The sequence below is a fragment of the Cyprinodon variegatus genome, unplaced genomic scaffold, assembly GCF_000732505.1.
Source record: "Cyprinodon variegatus isolate N-32 unplaced genomic scaffold, C_variegatus-1.0 Scaffold323, whole genome shotgun sequence".
In the NCBI taxonomy this organism is placed as follows: Eukaryota; Metazoa; Chordata; class Actinopteri; order Cyprinodontiformes; family Cyprinodontidae; genus Cyprinodon; species Cyprinodon variegatus.
The window spans coordinates 575,905-592,172 of NW_015150776.1; the positions used below are offsets into that span (position 1 = coordinate 575,905).

Here is a 16,268-nt window from a genome sequence, read left to right on the forward strand (position 1 = left end):
ATCCATCCATCCATCCATCCATCCATCCATCCATCCATCCATCCATCCATCCATCCATCCATCCATCCATCCATCCATCCATTTTCTTGTTTGATGATGTGTGTTAACAGTTACAATAGATAATCATAAATCATAACTCTAACCAAAATGATCCAAAACAAATATATATTTTTGGTACACTATATAACAGTTATGATTAAGAACTGGGGTTAATACGTTCTTAATTACAGCTTTGGGGCTATTCAGAAAGTGGCAAGCAGGGATAAGACATGCATGCAATAATGATAGCGGTAAGTCAGTGTTTGACCAAAAGCAGTCACCCCTGGAGAGGAGAAGCCAAACTTCAGTGCCAGTAACATGGATCACAACTTCTAGCCTATCACTCTATCACCCTAATGGATAACTTAAGCCATTCAGACAGTGAGCAATAAATTGCAAAGGTCATAGCATGGGGTGGCTAGCTAACTCCTAGCCCTAAATGCTAAACTTACCTGTTCTGACAAAAAAAAATTAAACTGAAAAAGCTCACAGCAGGAAAAGAACAGAGACATTAATCCAATTTCAAGTAGCAGGTCTGAGGTCCTATGCAAGTTAAAGTATCTGAGCTAACTTTAAAGAGACCAAACTTTATTGAAAACAGAATATGTCCCTTTATAAAATCATAGAACCATTATAACCTCTAGGATTCCTAGCCCAGACATTGTAGACATTGTAGATATACTGAAAAGTATTGAATAAAAAGAAAAATAACATACATTTTACTTGGTAATATCTTCTACAGGTTAGAAAAAATTAGATTTCACTCCTATTGCATCTGTGAGAAATTCCAGAAATTCTACTGACAAGCATCACTTCTGTCCTATGACAACACACTATGAACTGTGTATATAGATAGGTTCAATGTAAACATGTAGGACTGTAACATCCTTTGAAAAATTCTCTTTGGATTATCTGTCTTCAGATCGTAGACACAGTGCCAATTAAAAGACTTTCATAAGGAATTTTAAGGTTGGCTGTCTGCAGGGCGTATAATTGCATGCAAGGTTGTAACTTAATTTTTGATTCATTCATGTATTTAAATACAATGCACTTTGCAAAGCAGGGATGCTTTCACAAATAGCTTAAGGTGGAGAAGAGCTTTGGGTAAAGTTCGCATGAGTGTTATGTTGTGTCGTAAGAGCTGCTTGGATCCTTTGGATCCCATCCGGTAGTCTTTGCGCAGGGAGTTTGCAACCTAAAGGACTGTTAGGTTTATTGTTGTGTGTCAGTCCTCCTTTTAGTGTGTGCATGGTTGTTGGATCTTTGCTCCCCTGTGATGGAACTCGTCTCTGTCCAAACGGTACTACACCAGCTCCCTACAGCCCTAGACAAAAAAGGGGTATAGAAAATGAATAAAGTTTTACCACACTTTACTGTAAATATATTTGATTGAAAATTGCATTACTCCAGATATCTTTCCTGCATTTTTAAATGTAATGTGCTGATATAAACTTAAAAAAAAACTCTGAATGATACCTCATGTTACCTTATACCTTATGTTTTAATGCCATTTATAAGCACACAGTAAAGAATGCTCCAGCATCACCTTCCCACTTATGTAACACTTTTATTACTTATCATGCTCCTCTTCTGTGGATCAACTCCCAGTTGAATTTGGTGAGGCAGACACACCTTGTCTATTTTAAAGACCAGACATAAAGTGTTTACCTTGCAAGGAAGATGAATTTGAAGCGATATTTGATGATGTTTGCATGGTTGCACAATGGTTAACCCGTTTCCTTGAAGCAATATACAGTACATGTAGATTCCTATCTTTGCCTGAGTGCTTTCTAGACAAGGTTTCTCCTTGTGCAGGTGTGGGCATTTTTTCCAACATGACTATAAGGTTAATTTCTTTAATCCAAATGGTTTTATCGTGTGTTTCATTGTTTGTTCTGTTTCTGTGCTGCCTTATGATGGACTTTAACTGACTGCACCCTGCTTCTTGCCAAATTACCAGTGCAGACAGATATCAGCCCTGCTGTGACGCAACAAGGTTAAAGGGATAAAGACAATGGATGTTTTCTTTTGCAAATGACTCTTCCCTTTAGAATCAGATCCATCTTCCCTCAGGCTATAAATCAAAATAATATACGACATGTTGATTTTTACTCTGTGCGGATGCTCCATGACTCTAGCAGGGACAAGACAAGCAGCTGGGTTAACTGCTCCCACTGTGTCTAAAATCATGTGAATCCTTTAATTATTCAATCTCTCAAGCTTCCCCATCTTCCTATTAACTTTAACTGGCCTCCTCATTCCTGTTAAGAAGGAAATTTTCATACTATAATTCTCCTAAAACCATGGCTCAAGATGAAGAGGATGTGTTCAGAGAAATATGGAGTTGGTTTTTACCAATCATCGCATTTTGCATGTTAGCCAAAAAGTTTTGGTTTCATCTAGGGTCTTTTTATAAGGTAAGACAACTGTCAATGATAATTCATGTGTAGGGAATCTACTTTTCTAAATTTAAGTAAACTAACATACTGGTAAAATTGTGATTCTAAAGTTGTATTTTCACAGATAAAGCTTCTGATATGACATTTAGTATAAGTTGACAAGGAACCAACACATATCCTAAATGTATTCACATAGTTTGACTTACATTTACAAATTCAGACACCTACACATACATTTTTTTTACTAACTTACCTCGTATCATTTGTAATGGAGTGTAAATACTGTAATTATCCTGTCAAGAGATTCACTCACCTAAACTGTTGATCTCAACAATTCCTCTAAAATTACCACAGACCTCTTATCTGCTTCATGGGTTGAGGACTTGGCTGACTCTTGAAAGCAGTTGGTTTCACTTTTTTAATTTACAATAATTAGACAAAATAATAACAATAATAATAATGAAACTGTTTATTCCGCTTTTTGTTTTAAAAGAAAATTGAGGCCTTGTATACATTTCTTTGTACTTTACAATTTTGGTGTGAGCAGAGTGAATTAAAGGTTTTGGGTTTAATATGGCAATTAAAAAAAAGAGGTTGAAAAAGACAGTGTAGCTATTGAAACACTGTTGTGTGTAGTGCTTCCATACACAACTTGATCACTGCTTTTGCAGAGACACATGACCCAAATTTTCTCCATCTGTGCACTTAGAATAACAAAAAGAATCTGACTCATCTCCATTTAATTGACATTAGAGAAGACATCATTTGAAAGGAAAAAAAAAAAAATACTGTTCATTGTCAGAAGCAAGCAGAGTGAGTGAATTTTGGTGAACTCATTTCAGTTCTTATAATAAGCTAGCAGCTTCACAAAATTAACAAGCATTTATGTTCATGTGATTGGAATTGAAAATAAATTTCAGCTCTTCAGGTTGTATGAATCCGAACTTGGGATGATGCATCAACTGCAGAAGCAACATAAATCTTAATGATTTAGTGTGAAAAGTCTAACTGTTAATCATTCATGATAAACATTTGTTCGTAGCTGTTCAGGCATAATCTGGGGAAATGATAAGATATGTGAGCCGAAAATTCAACAACACAGGGCTGAGATGCTTCCATTGCTCATGTTGAAAGGAGGAAAAACATTTCTACTTTATTTTATAAATTTACTTAAAAAAAAATGTGTGAAATATAATTCTATTCAAATTAAATCTAATTGACCTAACAAAATAAAAGTAGGTAGATTGCAAACTCACATTGCGAGTCACTTCTTAGTTACAGTACTGTAGCAAAGAATGACTCCAGTACTGTGAACTGAGGGAGTACGTTGCCCCAGCAGAGAAGCAACCCTCATTTAATCATTAGAGTTATTCTTCTGTTTCCTGTTCTCCTGCTGCTAACATAACAGCTGTGAAAAAGTTCCCACTTGTGAAAAAATGAAACGTCTGCTGATTGCATCTTCCAATCTCTTTAAAGATCTGAAACTAACATTCAGCACATTTCTACTCTTGAATGTTGTAAACAGATGTTGTTTTAGGTTAATGTTAATAATAACTTCTTTACTGTGGTAAAATGAAATTTTCTATGGATAATTGGACACATCATGGATGCCTTAACTGTCACATCCCTTGCTTTCAATTCCATTCCATCCTATCTTGAGATTTGCCAACATTACAGCTCAAAGCTTTACTCTACTTGTTTTGGATAATAAGTAATGGACCAGGGGTTTGCAACCTGTGTCTGGATTCACAACAGGCTATTTGGACCTTCCAAGGTGGCTCTCAATAATATTGGCTGAAAATAATACAGACACAGACACTGCTTTTAACATAGATATAATAAATGCTGCAGGTTTATTCACTGAATTACTGCTCTGAATTTCTGTATGAAAAAGATACTAAAGGTATCGACAATGTACGTAGTTATAGTAGTGTTAGTAGGAGTGCACCTACTCCAGTTGTCTACCAATCACCGGTCTTTAAAGCTATAGTGTGTAATAATTAGAAAATAATTAGATAATACATAAGCATTTTGTTTATTATTATCTTCAAACTGGAAATCTCTATCTTAATGCTGGCATTGCCCTAGAAATTTCTAATAAATACAGAGGAGCAGGTCTCACATTTTACAGAGGCTGACATCTTTATGCTATAGTAGCAAAGAGCTGAAAAACTAGTGTCTGGCCTTTAAGCTCGAATGTCACTACCGCAAGTATAGAGTATCATCAACAGTCACTTTACTACATGTAACGCTCAGAGCTGTAAATAAAACATGAATTAGTATTATTTGTAACACACACATGACATAGATGTATGGCAAAAACATCTCTGGATACTTGGTAACTCGTCCTTGGCTCTTGTGGAGGGCATCGGATCTTGCCTCCTTGGTGGAGGGCATCGGATCTTGCCTCCTTGGCTCCAGTCATGTTGCTAGCACCGCTCCCTCGCCTAACCCTGGCTGCATGCCCACCGTTGCCTCTTTACACCATTCCTCACCCTCTTCCTTTCCCTCTTCCTTATATATTAACCCCCCTGTCACAGTCAAAACTTGGACTAAACAGGGAATATATATGCTTCCAACCAACACAATCTCACTATATAACTGAATGAATACAATAACTTGGTCTGTTCTATCACTATGCTAGGCAGCTCACTAAAACATGAAGACAATGTGGTATATAACTGGTATATTCGCTATCTTAGGCCTTAATAAAATCTATATCCTGCACAGACTAATGAAATACGATTTCTGAAGTTATTTATGTAAACATCTGTATTGTTGGAGGGGAAGAAGCGGTGGGGGGAGGGGTTCATGTCGCTGCAGTCTGCTAGACGATCATTAGTTGTCTGTGAAAATTACTGTAGCTTTAAAAAAGCCTGACATGCTTTCCCGATTTTGACCGAGTTGATGTAAGGTCACAATACACCTTCAATTTTTCAAGCTGATATATTTTGCAATATCTATAGTATAATAAAACGTGTTTAAACTGCACAAAGCAAAACTCTCAAACAGCAACATTGCATACATCCAAATTAAAACATGCAGAGCTTAAAAAAAAATCCTCTGATTTTAGGTAACTTAAATAGCTTATTAACCTTTAGTCTCTGTTAGTTATCAAGATGTAAGTGCAGAATCACTCAGGCAGATAAACTCCAATTAAGTTGTAGACCTGAATCCATTTAATTTGTTTTTAGAAGCTTTACAAATGTGGAAGTTAGACCTATCAAAGAGGTAGTCAACTCTGTGACATTTTCACATTGCTTCTATTGAGCCAAAAGAGTGGTGGATCAACTCTAGCTCTTAATTTGCCCTGGCCAATTCACACATCCTGACACCAGTGGAGGAGATGAAATCTCACACCTGGTTTGAAAGTGTTGCGTTACAGGATTGCTTCCAGATCCGGAGGGAAGAGATATAAAGCCTTACTGAAAAGGGGGAGGAAATGCATATATCATAAAGCGTGTGTGGCAGGGGCATGAAAAGGCTTTTCATCATGTAAAGCTGTTTGTAAACCTTTCAGTGGTGTATCAACCCTGAGGTGTTTTTTCTGCCGTTTATGTCGGGACCAAGAGAGATCAGCATTTAAAAAGTATAATTTCCAATTCAGATTTAGGTACCCAGGACTTTTTTGCCTTTTTGAACTTTCTAAAGAGGCTTGGCAAGCCTTACCTTTAACTGTTTCCTAAGGAATAATCACAAGAGGTTAAGAGCCAATTCACTAAAAGTTTAATGATTTCTGATAAAGCTTGCAAGCGTTTTATTTGCCTCCTTTGATTTGCAATGTAAAATGGTTTAAACACATTCCTATTGCCCTACATTAGTTTAAAAGCTAATTTAACCTAATTGTAAGCTTTTCAAGGTACACTTTGTTTCTCAGACATAACATCTATGGCAAACTGTGATATCATTGCATCATTTAATTCTGAATTCATTGAATTTGGTAGATTAAAGAAGACTTCTTGAATAGATTTTAAATTAAAGATGTTAGACTTGAAGTTGAATCTTTTTTTTTTAGAAATTGTTATATTTTGAAGGGAGTTTGTTGTGGATTTATTCAATATGTGTTTAGAGTTAATGGTTTGATGATGATTTGAGCTCGATTCACTTTTATTGTTTGTCCTAACACAACAAGTTCGGCGTGTATTCACAGGACAATATATGACAGTCTGAAGGTTACATGATTTAATAACATACAGTATTTTCCACCCCTACTGGGATAGACATTGAATATAAAGTTATTGCATTGCATACTATTATGATGTCCTTGTACTGACATTGCATATAACGATAGTTACTAGAGTGGTGCGTAGACATACCAGCAAATCGAGAGCCTTGCCTTTTTCGCTTAGCTCTTAAATGTAAAGTGCTTATTTTGTTCCTAAACTTTCATAATTTAGAATTTAGTCTTCAATTTACAGTATCTCCAAACAAACTGTAGCTGTATTTAACTTTCAAACAAGCAAAATTGCTTTAAACGTGAGCCTAAATTTCCAGTAAAAACAAAGACGTGATAATCAATGAAATCCTGCGTGTTATAAAAATAATTTTTTCTCTCTTTGTATGTCTATAGCCATGGGCGTGCTTATGTCAAAGAAACAGCAAGTGGAGAAGGTACAAAAGTGCAGTGCTGTTGTCTCAGCCTTCCAGGCGGGCCTCAAGGATCGTGCAGCAAAGCAGGGAGAGACAGAAGTGGGTGAAGGCGGAGAAGATGCCAAAACTTCAACCACTCCTAAAGAGAAAAACACAGAGGATGAGAAGCCAGAGGAGACAGACAGTAATGCAGGTCCATCGACCTCCCAACAGGCCTCAGCTCAAGTGAGAGATGAATGTAAAGTTAACCAGGAGGCTTGGTCAAGGTTACGGGACGGGAAAGGGGTGGAGCCTGAAGACCTTGACAAGAGCCATCAACTCACACCCCCTGCTTTTGTGCGACCAAAAAGGGAAGCTGATGATGACCAGCCTATTGAAGTGGACCTTGAGAACAAAGAGCAGGTTCTGTATTCATTAATATGATTTAAAGGGATTTTTAACATTTGATTTAATAAAAAACGTGATTAAGTTTTTTTATTACTCAATAATTCATTTCAAATTTCTTGCAATATACTGTATGTTCTTAAGTTTTTTAATTAGGTAATCTTTTGTCAGAATGCTCCCATGTGAGCTGAAGAGTCTTAACCAGTTCTGAAAATTGGTTTATCTGCATAATTGCTGATGTTGGCCTGACAAATTTATATAATAGCTGTAGATCAAGCTCTTTTCAGTGACCATCAGTAAGATGTTTCTACACGCTAAATGAATTCCACCTGTGGACATTCTTAATCATTTGCATTCAGTTGACACACATGATTAGGAAAGGCCCACACCGGTCAGAATAAGATTCTACAGTTTCAAATCTGGGGAAGGATACACACACATATAAAATGCAGCTTTGAAGGTCTCAGTAAGCAAAGGCCTCAATCATTTATAAACTGATGAAGTTTGGAACCAAGTGCCTTTATTGGGATGTTGTTTTATTTAAGGTCTTTTTTTTTAGCTCTGAATTAAATCGGTTCTTCAATCAAATCATCTGCTTGGCTGCTGGGATGAGCATTTTCTAGGAAGCTAGCCTGTCCCGGAGCAGCTTTGCAGTTCAGAGTACGTTACCATGGTGACTGGCCTCGCTAAAAATGAGTCAAGCTTTGTGGTACTGGAAAGTCAGTGTTAAAGCTGAAGTTATATCGCTAACCCAGTAATCCTGCTTCATGTTACAGGCTTATGGTCTCGCTCTTATCCTTTTCTATGCTTTTTCTTATTTAAATTAATCAATTTTGATCTATGTAAAATTATTTTGTCACTTTGGTCAGCTCTTTTTTTTGCCTCTCTTAATACCTGTAACTTGTCTTACTGCAGTGTCGTTAAATTCAAAGCGATGCACTTAACATCCAACCCCACTACAGGTCGCCACACATTCTACTTCATCTAGTGGAGCCATATTTGTAGTTTAATAGCAGAGGTTAAATCTCTGTAGTATTCCACCAATCAGATCTGTATGATATAGCGGCAATGTAAAATCCCAAAGTTTATAAAGAGCATGTGGCAGCCTCTCTGAGGTTCGCAAAAGGCAGCTGAAGGTCTTCATGAGAATACAACTGATCAGATCTGATTGGAAACAAATATTACTCATTAGTAAGAATGCCAGACATTGTGCTTGGAAGAAAACAGACTGCAAAATTCACCAGCAGGCCAATACAATCTCTATAGTGAAGCATGGTAGCAGCATCATGCTATGGGGATGTTTTTAATGTTGTACTAGTTAGGACGAAAGGATTAATGCAAAAACTCGGGTGACAGTTAAATTTTTTAGCAGCACCACGACCCAAAAATACAACAAAGATCTCAAAAGAACAGCTTTAGAACCACTCTGTAAATTCCCTGGAGTATCTGAGCCAGAGTGCAGACGTGAGACAGACAGACAGTTGGGGATCCAACCCTGGAATGCCAAGGTATCTGTCAAGGTCATGGGAGTCCATTTGCCACCTTCTCCCACTAATCTACTGTATGACTAATTCCTACTGAAAGAAAAGTTTCAATTTTATGGTTGCAGTAGCTTCTTACATGGGTTAATATAAGAGAGGAAAACAGGTAAGCACATAAGCTCTGAGCCAGATTTCAAGTCTGTATGATAAAGAGTAGGTTCTTCTTCCGCATTTCCATTCTCCTCAAAATGTGCCCTGCAACAATCTACACTCGGTGCATTAAAGGAACCATCCATACATCCCCTCTCATTATGGAATGTACCAGATCTGCTTTTTCTCTTCCCTTGCCTGACATTCTGTCTGGCTGATCTGCTTTGCTATGTCATCCCTCAGTATTTGACTGTTCTGATTTCTACTGCAGCTGTAGAGCCAACTCTCTCCTGGAAGGTGTCACTGCTAAACTGAACGTAAGGACAGATGTAGCTACTATGATGAGAGAAAAAAAGGAGAGAGGAAAAATATAAATATTAGGGTAAGGAGAAGTGGTCATGATATCCTCCAGCACCCTTAGCCCGTAGCTGCATAGCTACTGAAATACTTCAACACCTATGCTCTTTATTAAGTAGAACAGATTCAAGCCCAGTCTAACAGCAGGAGTTAAAACTTGAACCCTGTTTCACAGAAAATGAACCTTAAAACTAGAATATATGCTTCTTATTCGTATCCCAGATGGAGGGGAATGAGCTGCCCTTAGGCAAGATGCTTAATGCCTGCTTTGAGGCCCTAACCTACTGGTGCTCTTAACTCCCACACTGCTCCCAGCGGGAGTAATGAAAACAAAAACAAAAAAATAAAGTAAACATGCAGTCTAGGAGTAAAGAACTGTTACAAATCTATGCAAAAAGCCTGATTCTGATGTTATGCTGCTTGATTTTTTTAGAGCTTTATACAGTACATTAAAGGTTCATTTTAGATTATATTATGAATTTAACAAGAAACCAAAGATCCTAAAATGCTGAAATGAAAGAAACTAAACAAATTCATCTTTTTTATTTTCATTAAAAGTCTTGATGTGGCATTTTAGATATTCTGAAGGCTCTTGTTAGTAATGGAATACATCCAAATCTTTTCCCTACCAATAGAATAGAATAGAAAATCCCTTTATTGTCCCACAATGGGGAAATTCTGGTGTTTATAGCAGCAAATATAGAAAAAAAAACATGATGTGGATTGAGGACTTCTGATTTTGGACTTTATAAAGTTTTGCAAAATAAATTTTTTTTTTTTATCTTTACATCTTAAAAGCCCTACAAGAGTGAGAAGGTAATAAAGTATAAGCTTGATTTTATTTTATTTTTTTTCTGAAAGCCCATTTCTGTGTCGCAATAGCTGGTATTTGTTGTTGATATGTATGAGTGCTCTTCACATTGAGCATGTTGTGGGCGGTTGCTTTGGCTGGCTCTGAGAGGTGACTATTTTCAGGGTTATGCTGACTAACAGGGGAGGGAGTTCACACAGGCAACAACACCTGCGGTTTTTCTGTATAAAAAAAAAGAGTAAACACCTTGACTTGAGGACTCTGACAGGTGACATCAAAATCGTTACCAAAATGATCCCTATCTTGTAATCCTATGTTGTGATTCCTGTATTTTCTTTTTGATATACTTCACTAGAACATTAATATGTTATGAATCATTTTTACTAAAGACTAAGGTTAAATATAATGATCATTTATTTGTAATTTTTAAAATTGTTTGAACCTATAGTATATAAATACTATAGATAATGTTTTTTTTTTTTTAGTTTTTATACTAGGTCATTCTACAGAAGGTGTGAACACAATTATTAACAACTGAAAAATGAAAGAGGTGCATCACGGTATTATCACTGATACAGGCCATAAATTACACGGTCAAAAAAAAACTGAGGAAAAAACTAAGAAAAACAAAGAAAACTGAGGAGCATATCGGTAACTGTAAGCTGATAGAAGCAACAAAGTGCAATTTATGACAATTTGGCAGTTAACATAGAAGATTGGACTGAAAATAAATATGCAGTAAAAATTTGAAAATGAAACAGGAGAGTTTTAAAAGATATATCAAACTGGTTTGCCGGTTACAACCCCAGCTCTGTTCGTCTCAGCTGTTGTGTCCTTAGGCAAGACTTCTCCCACAGGCTGATGGTTTAGAGTTCCTAACGCCTGTCTACTGCAGCCTTGCCTCTGTTAGTGTGCCCCAGGGCAGTAGTGGTTACAATGTAGCATGCCACTGTGAATGTATGAGCACATGACTAATTGTAGTGCAAAGCTCTTTTGTGTACCCCTTACTTTAAAACCTCTTACAGTACAGTACGGGCAATTTGTCCTTTAAACTATATGAAAAGAAATATAAAAGTTAATAAAAAAGTAAAAAAATCAAAGCTGATAATAGCAATTATATCTTACAAAGTACTGTAGCATACTGTTTCTTAGTAAAAAGGGCGATGCACTGAGGTGGAGCTTCAGGGGGCAGAGAGGGGGGGAACTACCAGTGTATAATTTTACTCAAATAAAAATTTTAAAATCTCAATCAAATTTTAACTTTAGGTAAAAGTTACTTAGTTACCATTTTTAAGCAGAAAAAAAACCTCATTCAGTTAGTGTATGTAAGAGATGAAATTTAAATCTTAAAAAAAACAACAACATTTAACTGATTTAGCAAAAACATTTGTTTAAAAGTTTAAATGGCAAATGGTCTTTTCTTGTACAGCATTTTTTTGCTTCACCTTTTTTTCAAGATATTCACTCACCCGTTCATGAACACATTTACGCACTGACAAATTCAAACTTGTGTTTTAGAGTTTAAATATTTTATTCAAAAGGTAAATTAAAAACAAAAATTATTCAATATACAATTATCCCCTTTTTTGCCTGACATACTTACAATATATGCCATGTTAAGAAACTCAATTGCAAATGATTGAGAAACAAACTGATCTACATGTCTGTAGACCCCTGATTTAGGCTTGCCATCCTCTAGCCCACCCAACAGAAAAAGTGTAGGTCTGCCACCTGCATAGCAAGAAGCGGATTAACCAAAGAAGTAGCAGATTGGTCAATCTGAAGCCACAAAGATCAGCTGCTCATGTGGCAAAATGCGTTGGTTAAAAAGCAAGAAAAAAAAAAGCCAGGACTCTATTACTCCAACAAGTCTTTGGCCCACAAAGACTAAAATCGCATATCACTTTGTAAACTACACCCCTGTGGTGAAATACCATAAAGTTTGTTGTATGCATGCTTTATTTTAAGTACGACAGGGACTAGAGTTAGAGTTGAGAGTCTGCCTTGCAACAAAGCATAAAACTAAAACTATAATGGCTATAATGGATTTTGGTTAAAGAATATCCATGTGCTCTGCACTCAAGTGCCACTGTTCTGCAACTTTTGCTTGCATACCTGCTTCAACACACCTAAAGCAATGAGCAGTTGTAATTTTTAACGACCCAGTTTTTGCAAGAGTTGCTAACTCTTGCAAACAAAATCCTAAGAATTAGATATATTTTTTTTGCATTTTAGAAAATGAATTAACAATTTACTTGTTTTCCCAGATAAGATTCAGAATTTATGTATTTTTTTTATCTCCTAAGTGGTTCTTACTTACCTATTTATGTAGTAGGCTGAAACACTAGATAAAAACAGGAATAAAAACCCATAGAAACATGAAGGCATCTTCATCTGGCATCTGTTTTTATGTGTGGAATCCAATATTCATAGTTCCCCCTAGGACAATATGTATAATAGTACATTTTTCCCCCTGACATCTCTAAAGTGTATCCCATCTCTGCCCTTTTTGTGACCCTCAGCTTTTTAAGTCCCATTTGAGTAAGGCCATTTGGGAGCCTTCTAAAGACTCTTTCCTGCTAGCTATTCAGAACACATCATGCATATAGCAGCTAGTCAAAGAGAATAAAAAAGCTGCTGATACACCTAAAACACATTCTAGTTTTGTTAAACAGAATGGACCTTACAAGTCAGTGGAATATTGATTGAAGTTTTGTTAGTCACATAACTGCTTTGCTTAATGCTGTACAAGCACAGAGAAATAGAATGGGATGGAAACAAAAATCTGATTCAGGATTTCTACTTTATCTTCTAGCCACCGAGTGACGAGATGTGTGATGTTTGTGAGGTGTGGACGGCGGATGACCTCTACCCCTGCAGGATCTGCACACGGGTGTTCCATGACGGCTGTCTCAGGGAGCTGGGTTATCTTCGTGCAGAGGCCTTGCAGGAGATGAGAGATACAGCCCACACTGTTACTGGCTGGAGCTGCTACTATTGTGTGAGTCAACAAAGCTGTTTACTGCTTTTATACTGGACATCCAGTTTTTTTTCTTTATGGTCCTGTGTGTTGTAAGTTTGTACTGGTGTTTGAAGTTTCATTTATACATTTTGATTAAATATTAAGCTTACATATGAGTTTAAAATGCAGAATAAAATGCAAGAGTACCAGATCACTTGTGCTTTTTACTTATTAAACCCACTTGAGAAGTATGTGAAACAAGTTTTGCACTTAAGAAGCACTTGATGTAAGAGACGAGAATGTTAAAGCCTATGTGTTACTTATATGAAATCCATAAAATATTAAATATGAAATCCTTGTCAACAAGATGGATGTGGTTGTGGACCCAAACGCAGAGTAGATGGATGCAGAGATGAGTTTTTGCTGATTTAATCAAAAACAGACAACAGAAACTAAATCCAAGAACCAAATACAAGAAACCAAAAACCATGAGATGCCAGGGGAAAACACACATAAGGAGCCAAGTGACGACGAGACACCAGCAATGAGAAACTGCACAAGAGGAGTATAAATAGGAGACAGAACAAAGATTGGGCTAATCAATAGACGAGGAGCAGGTGTGGATGGAAGCAACTAGAAGACAGGGGAAAGGAGACTGACACAAGGGGGAAACGGAGAGCAACACAAAAAACACAACACTGCTTAAATGTAGCTAGAAAATAATAACAATGACACAAAATGGAAAAGACACCCATGAGCAAGAAATCAGAATGACACAGATAACTAAAAATTCAAAAATAAACTCTTAAAGAACTCAAAAGGGGAGAACTATAACAACCCTGGGAATCCAGCTGAAACCATTGGAATTGAAAGTTGAAAAGTAAATCATAGGGCTCATTAGTTATGTAGACCAGAGCTTTTTAAATACAGCACACAAATAAGCAATCTGGAGTTCAACGCCTTAAGCTGGAATCAACTCACAACCTCCACACACCTACCTTTCCCTCTTATACATCACAAATGCTTTTGTGATTCTTGTCTTGTGAATTTGCACAATTTATGTGCTTGTTGGAATCTTGTACATGTGTGGATTGTGCTGTGCATGTGTGGATCTTATACTATGTGGATCTTATCACATATTTGAATTTGTAAATATTTGAGACTCTTTTAACTCCATTAAAGACCGTTCTCTTTCTAGTCACGAGTGTAATGTAGTGATATTAAATCAGCTATGTGGTCATTATTTGTGTGTTCCATACTTGCTAATATTTAATCACCTCTAACACAGAGTTTGATCAAAAGTAGCTTTCCAGTGGCTCTAGTGGAGTTTGTACCAAAATCTGCTTGCAGTGCTCTCCAAATTTATTCATGCATGAATTGTGTCTGTGTGGTAATGTTAGGTGGCATGCACAGTTCTCTTCGTTGTAGCTTTTAGCTGTCTGATGTTAAGGGTAATGGTGGGGCTGCGAGGTAAATATTTGTTTCAGTTACAAAAACAAACCAAACAACACTGAAGGCTATAACAGGATTCATCCAGTACCAATTCCCTGTATTTTGCTCCTTCTATCCTCCATAAATTCTGAAATGCTTCCTTGCTTCTGTGTTATAATAGAATATAAATATCCTTTATTGTTCATTAGTGGCAAAATTAAAATGTCCTAGATGTTGTATGAGGTGAATGGAGATATGCAGGTGCACAGAGACAAAACAAAAAAATGTAAAAAAAAAAAGAATAGGATGATGTGCAGTATAATTATATTTGGAAACTATGTGGAAATACTGTCAAAATGGTATGAAAAAGTAAGGAGTATGCAACTAAGCAGGATGACCTAATAAAATAAAAAACACAAAGATTTTTTTTTTTTATATATAAAAACACAGCTGAGGTATAAACACTTTATCTGAAAAGACAAAAAAAAATGCTTCCAGAGGGGTACTGCACAGACATTTTGGGTTTTGTTCAGGGTTTGTTTTTTTGCATAAATTATATTTTACACAGAGACCAGAAAAATTCTAATTTTCTCTCATCATAACAAAGCACCATCTTGGACATGTTTGACAGTTTTTTTGTTGCTTCTTTTTTAATCACAAACTTAAAACCAGACCTTCTACCAATAATGGCTTCATACTTGCCTTGCTTTTATAAGTCCAGATTTGGTTGTTAATTATTAAAGGTTATAATATTAATTAATACATCAAATGAGGTGTGGGTATTTGGATATTCTCTTCAGTTTTCATTGGAATGTGAGTATTCTGCAAGGTTAATGAGATTCAATGTAAAGTTCTTGTTCATGTTGTTTATGAAAAAAAAGGTACAACTGAGTTTTAACATAACAGCTTCTCATCCTGAATTTAGAGCAAATGTATGAATTACTCTCCAGCAAACAAATGATGCAATCAGTGGTTGTGAAAAGCAAACAGCTGCACTGCTTCTGTTAAGACCCTTCAAACCGTGGCAGGCACTACATTGTCTTCTCCTATCCCTGAGAATGAAATGCTCTTTGCCAAGCATTTGCACTGAGGGAATATTTTTCCCCCAGTTGGGAAGGCGGTTACTCAGTGACTAAATTCCTTCACTGTGTTTAGAAGGAGAAACATTTAAACGAGGGGGAGAAAGAAAACAATTCATCCTGATTTAAAATAGTTTGCTTTGTCTGCAGAGACAATACATAGAAATCCTCTTTTTTTGACACCACACTGATAGAGTTGGAAAAAAAGCTTAAATGTGTAAAGAATAAGTAAAACCATGGTAGAAATGTGGAAATGTAGAAAAGTCTTAAACATGCTGTTCATTTCTACTGAGACATTTTAAGTTATAATCGAAAATGTTGTTTTTTGGAAACATTTGTATTGGAGCATTTTCAACAGAAAAAATACCTGCTAATAAAGCATTGAAGTAAAAATATGACTGCAAATTTGTGTAATGATGAGGAAAAGAAACTGACAGTTAAACCTCTTAGGAATTAATGCTGGTTATAAATATGTGTTTATCAACACATCACTGACATTATCCAGGCAGGCTCAAAGATCTATTTATACAGTTTGTAAGCATAAAATTAGACCAGGATATTATTTATATCCTCAATTCCTACTGG

General features: G+C 36.3%; 1 protein-coding gene across 2 annotated transcripts in view; it reads left to right on the top strand.

Annotated features, from left to right (window-relative positions):
- The window catches only part of phf24 (PHD finger protein 24), a 45,854-nt gene that overhangs the window by 16,818 nt on the left and 12,768 nt on the right, over positions 1-16,268 (top strand). For both annotated transcript variants that reach the window (XM_015384790.1, XM_015384789.1), the window contains exons 2-3: positions 7,009-7,430; positions 13,027-13,212. In XM_015384790.1, the coding sequence (XP_015240276.1) occupies positions 7,011-7,430; positions 13,027-13,212 (606 nt within the window). In that variant the 5' untranslated portion in view covers positions 7,009-7,010. The remainder of the gene's footprint in view (positions 1-7,008; positions 7,431-13,026; positions 13,213-16,268) is intronic.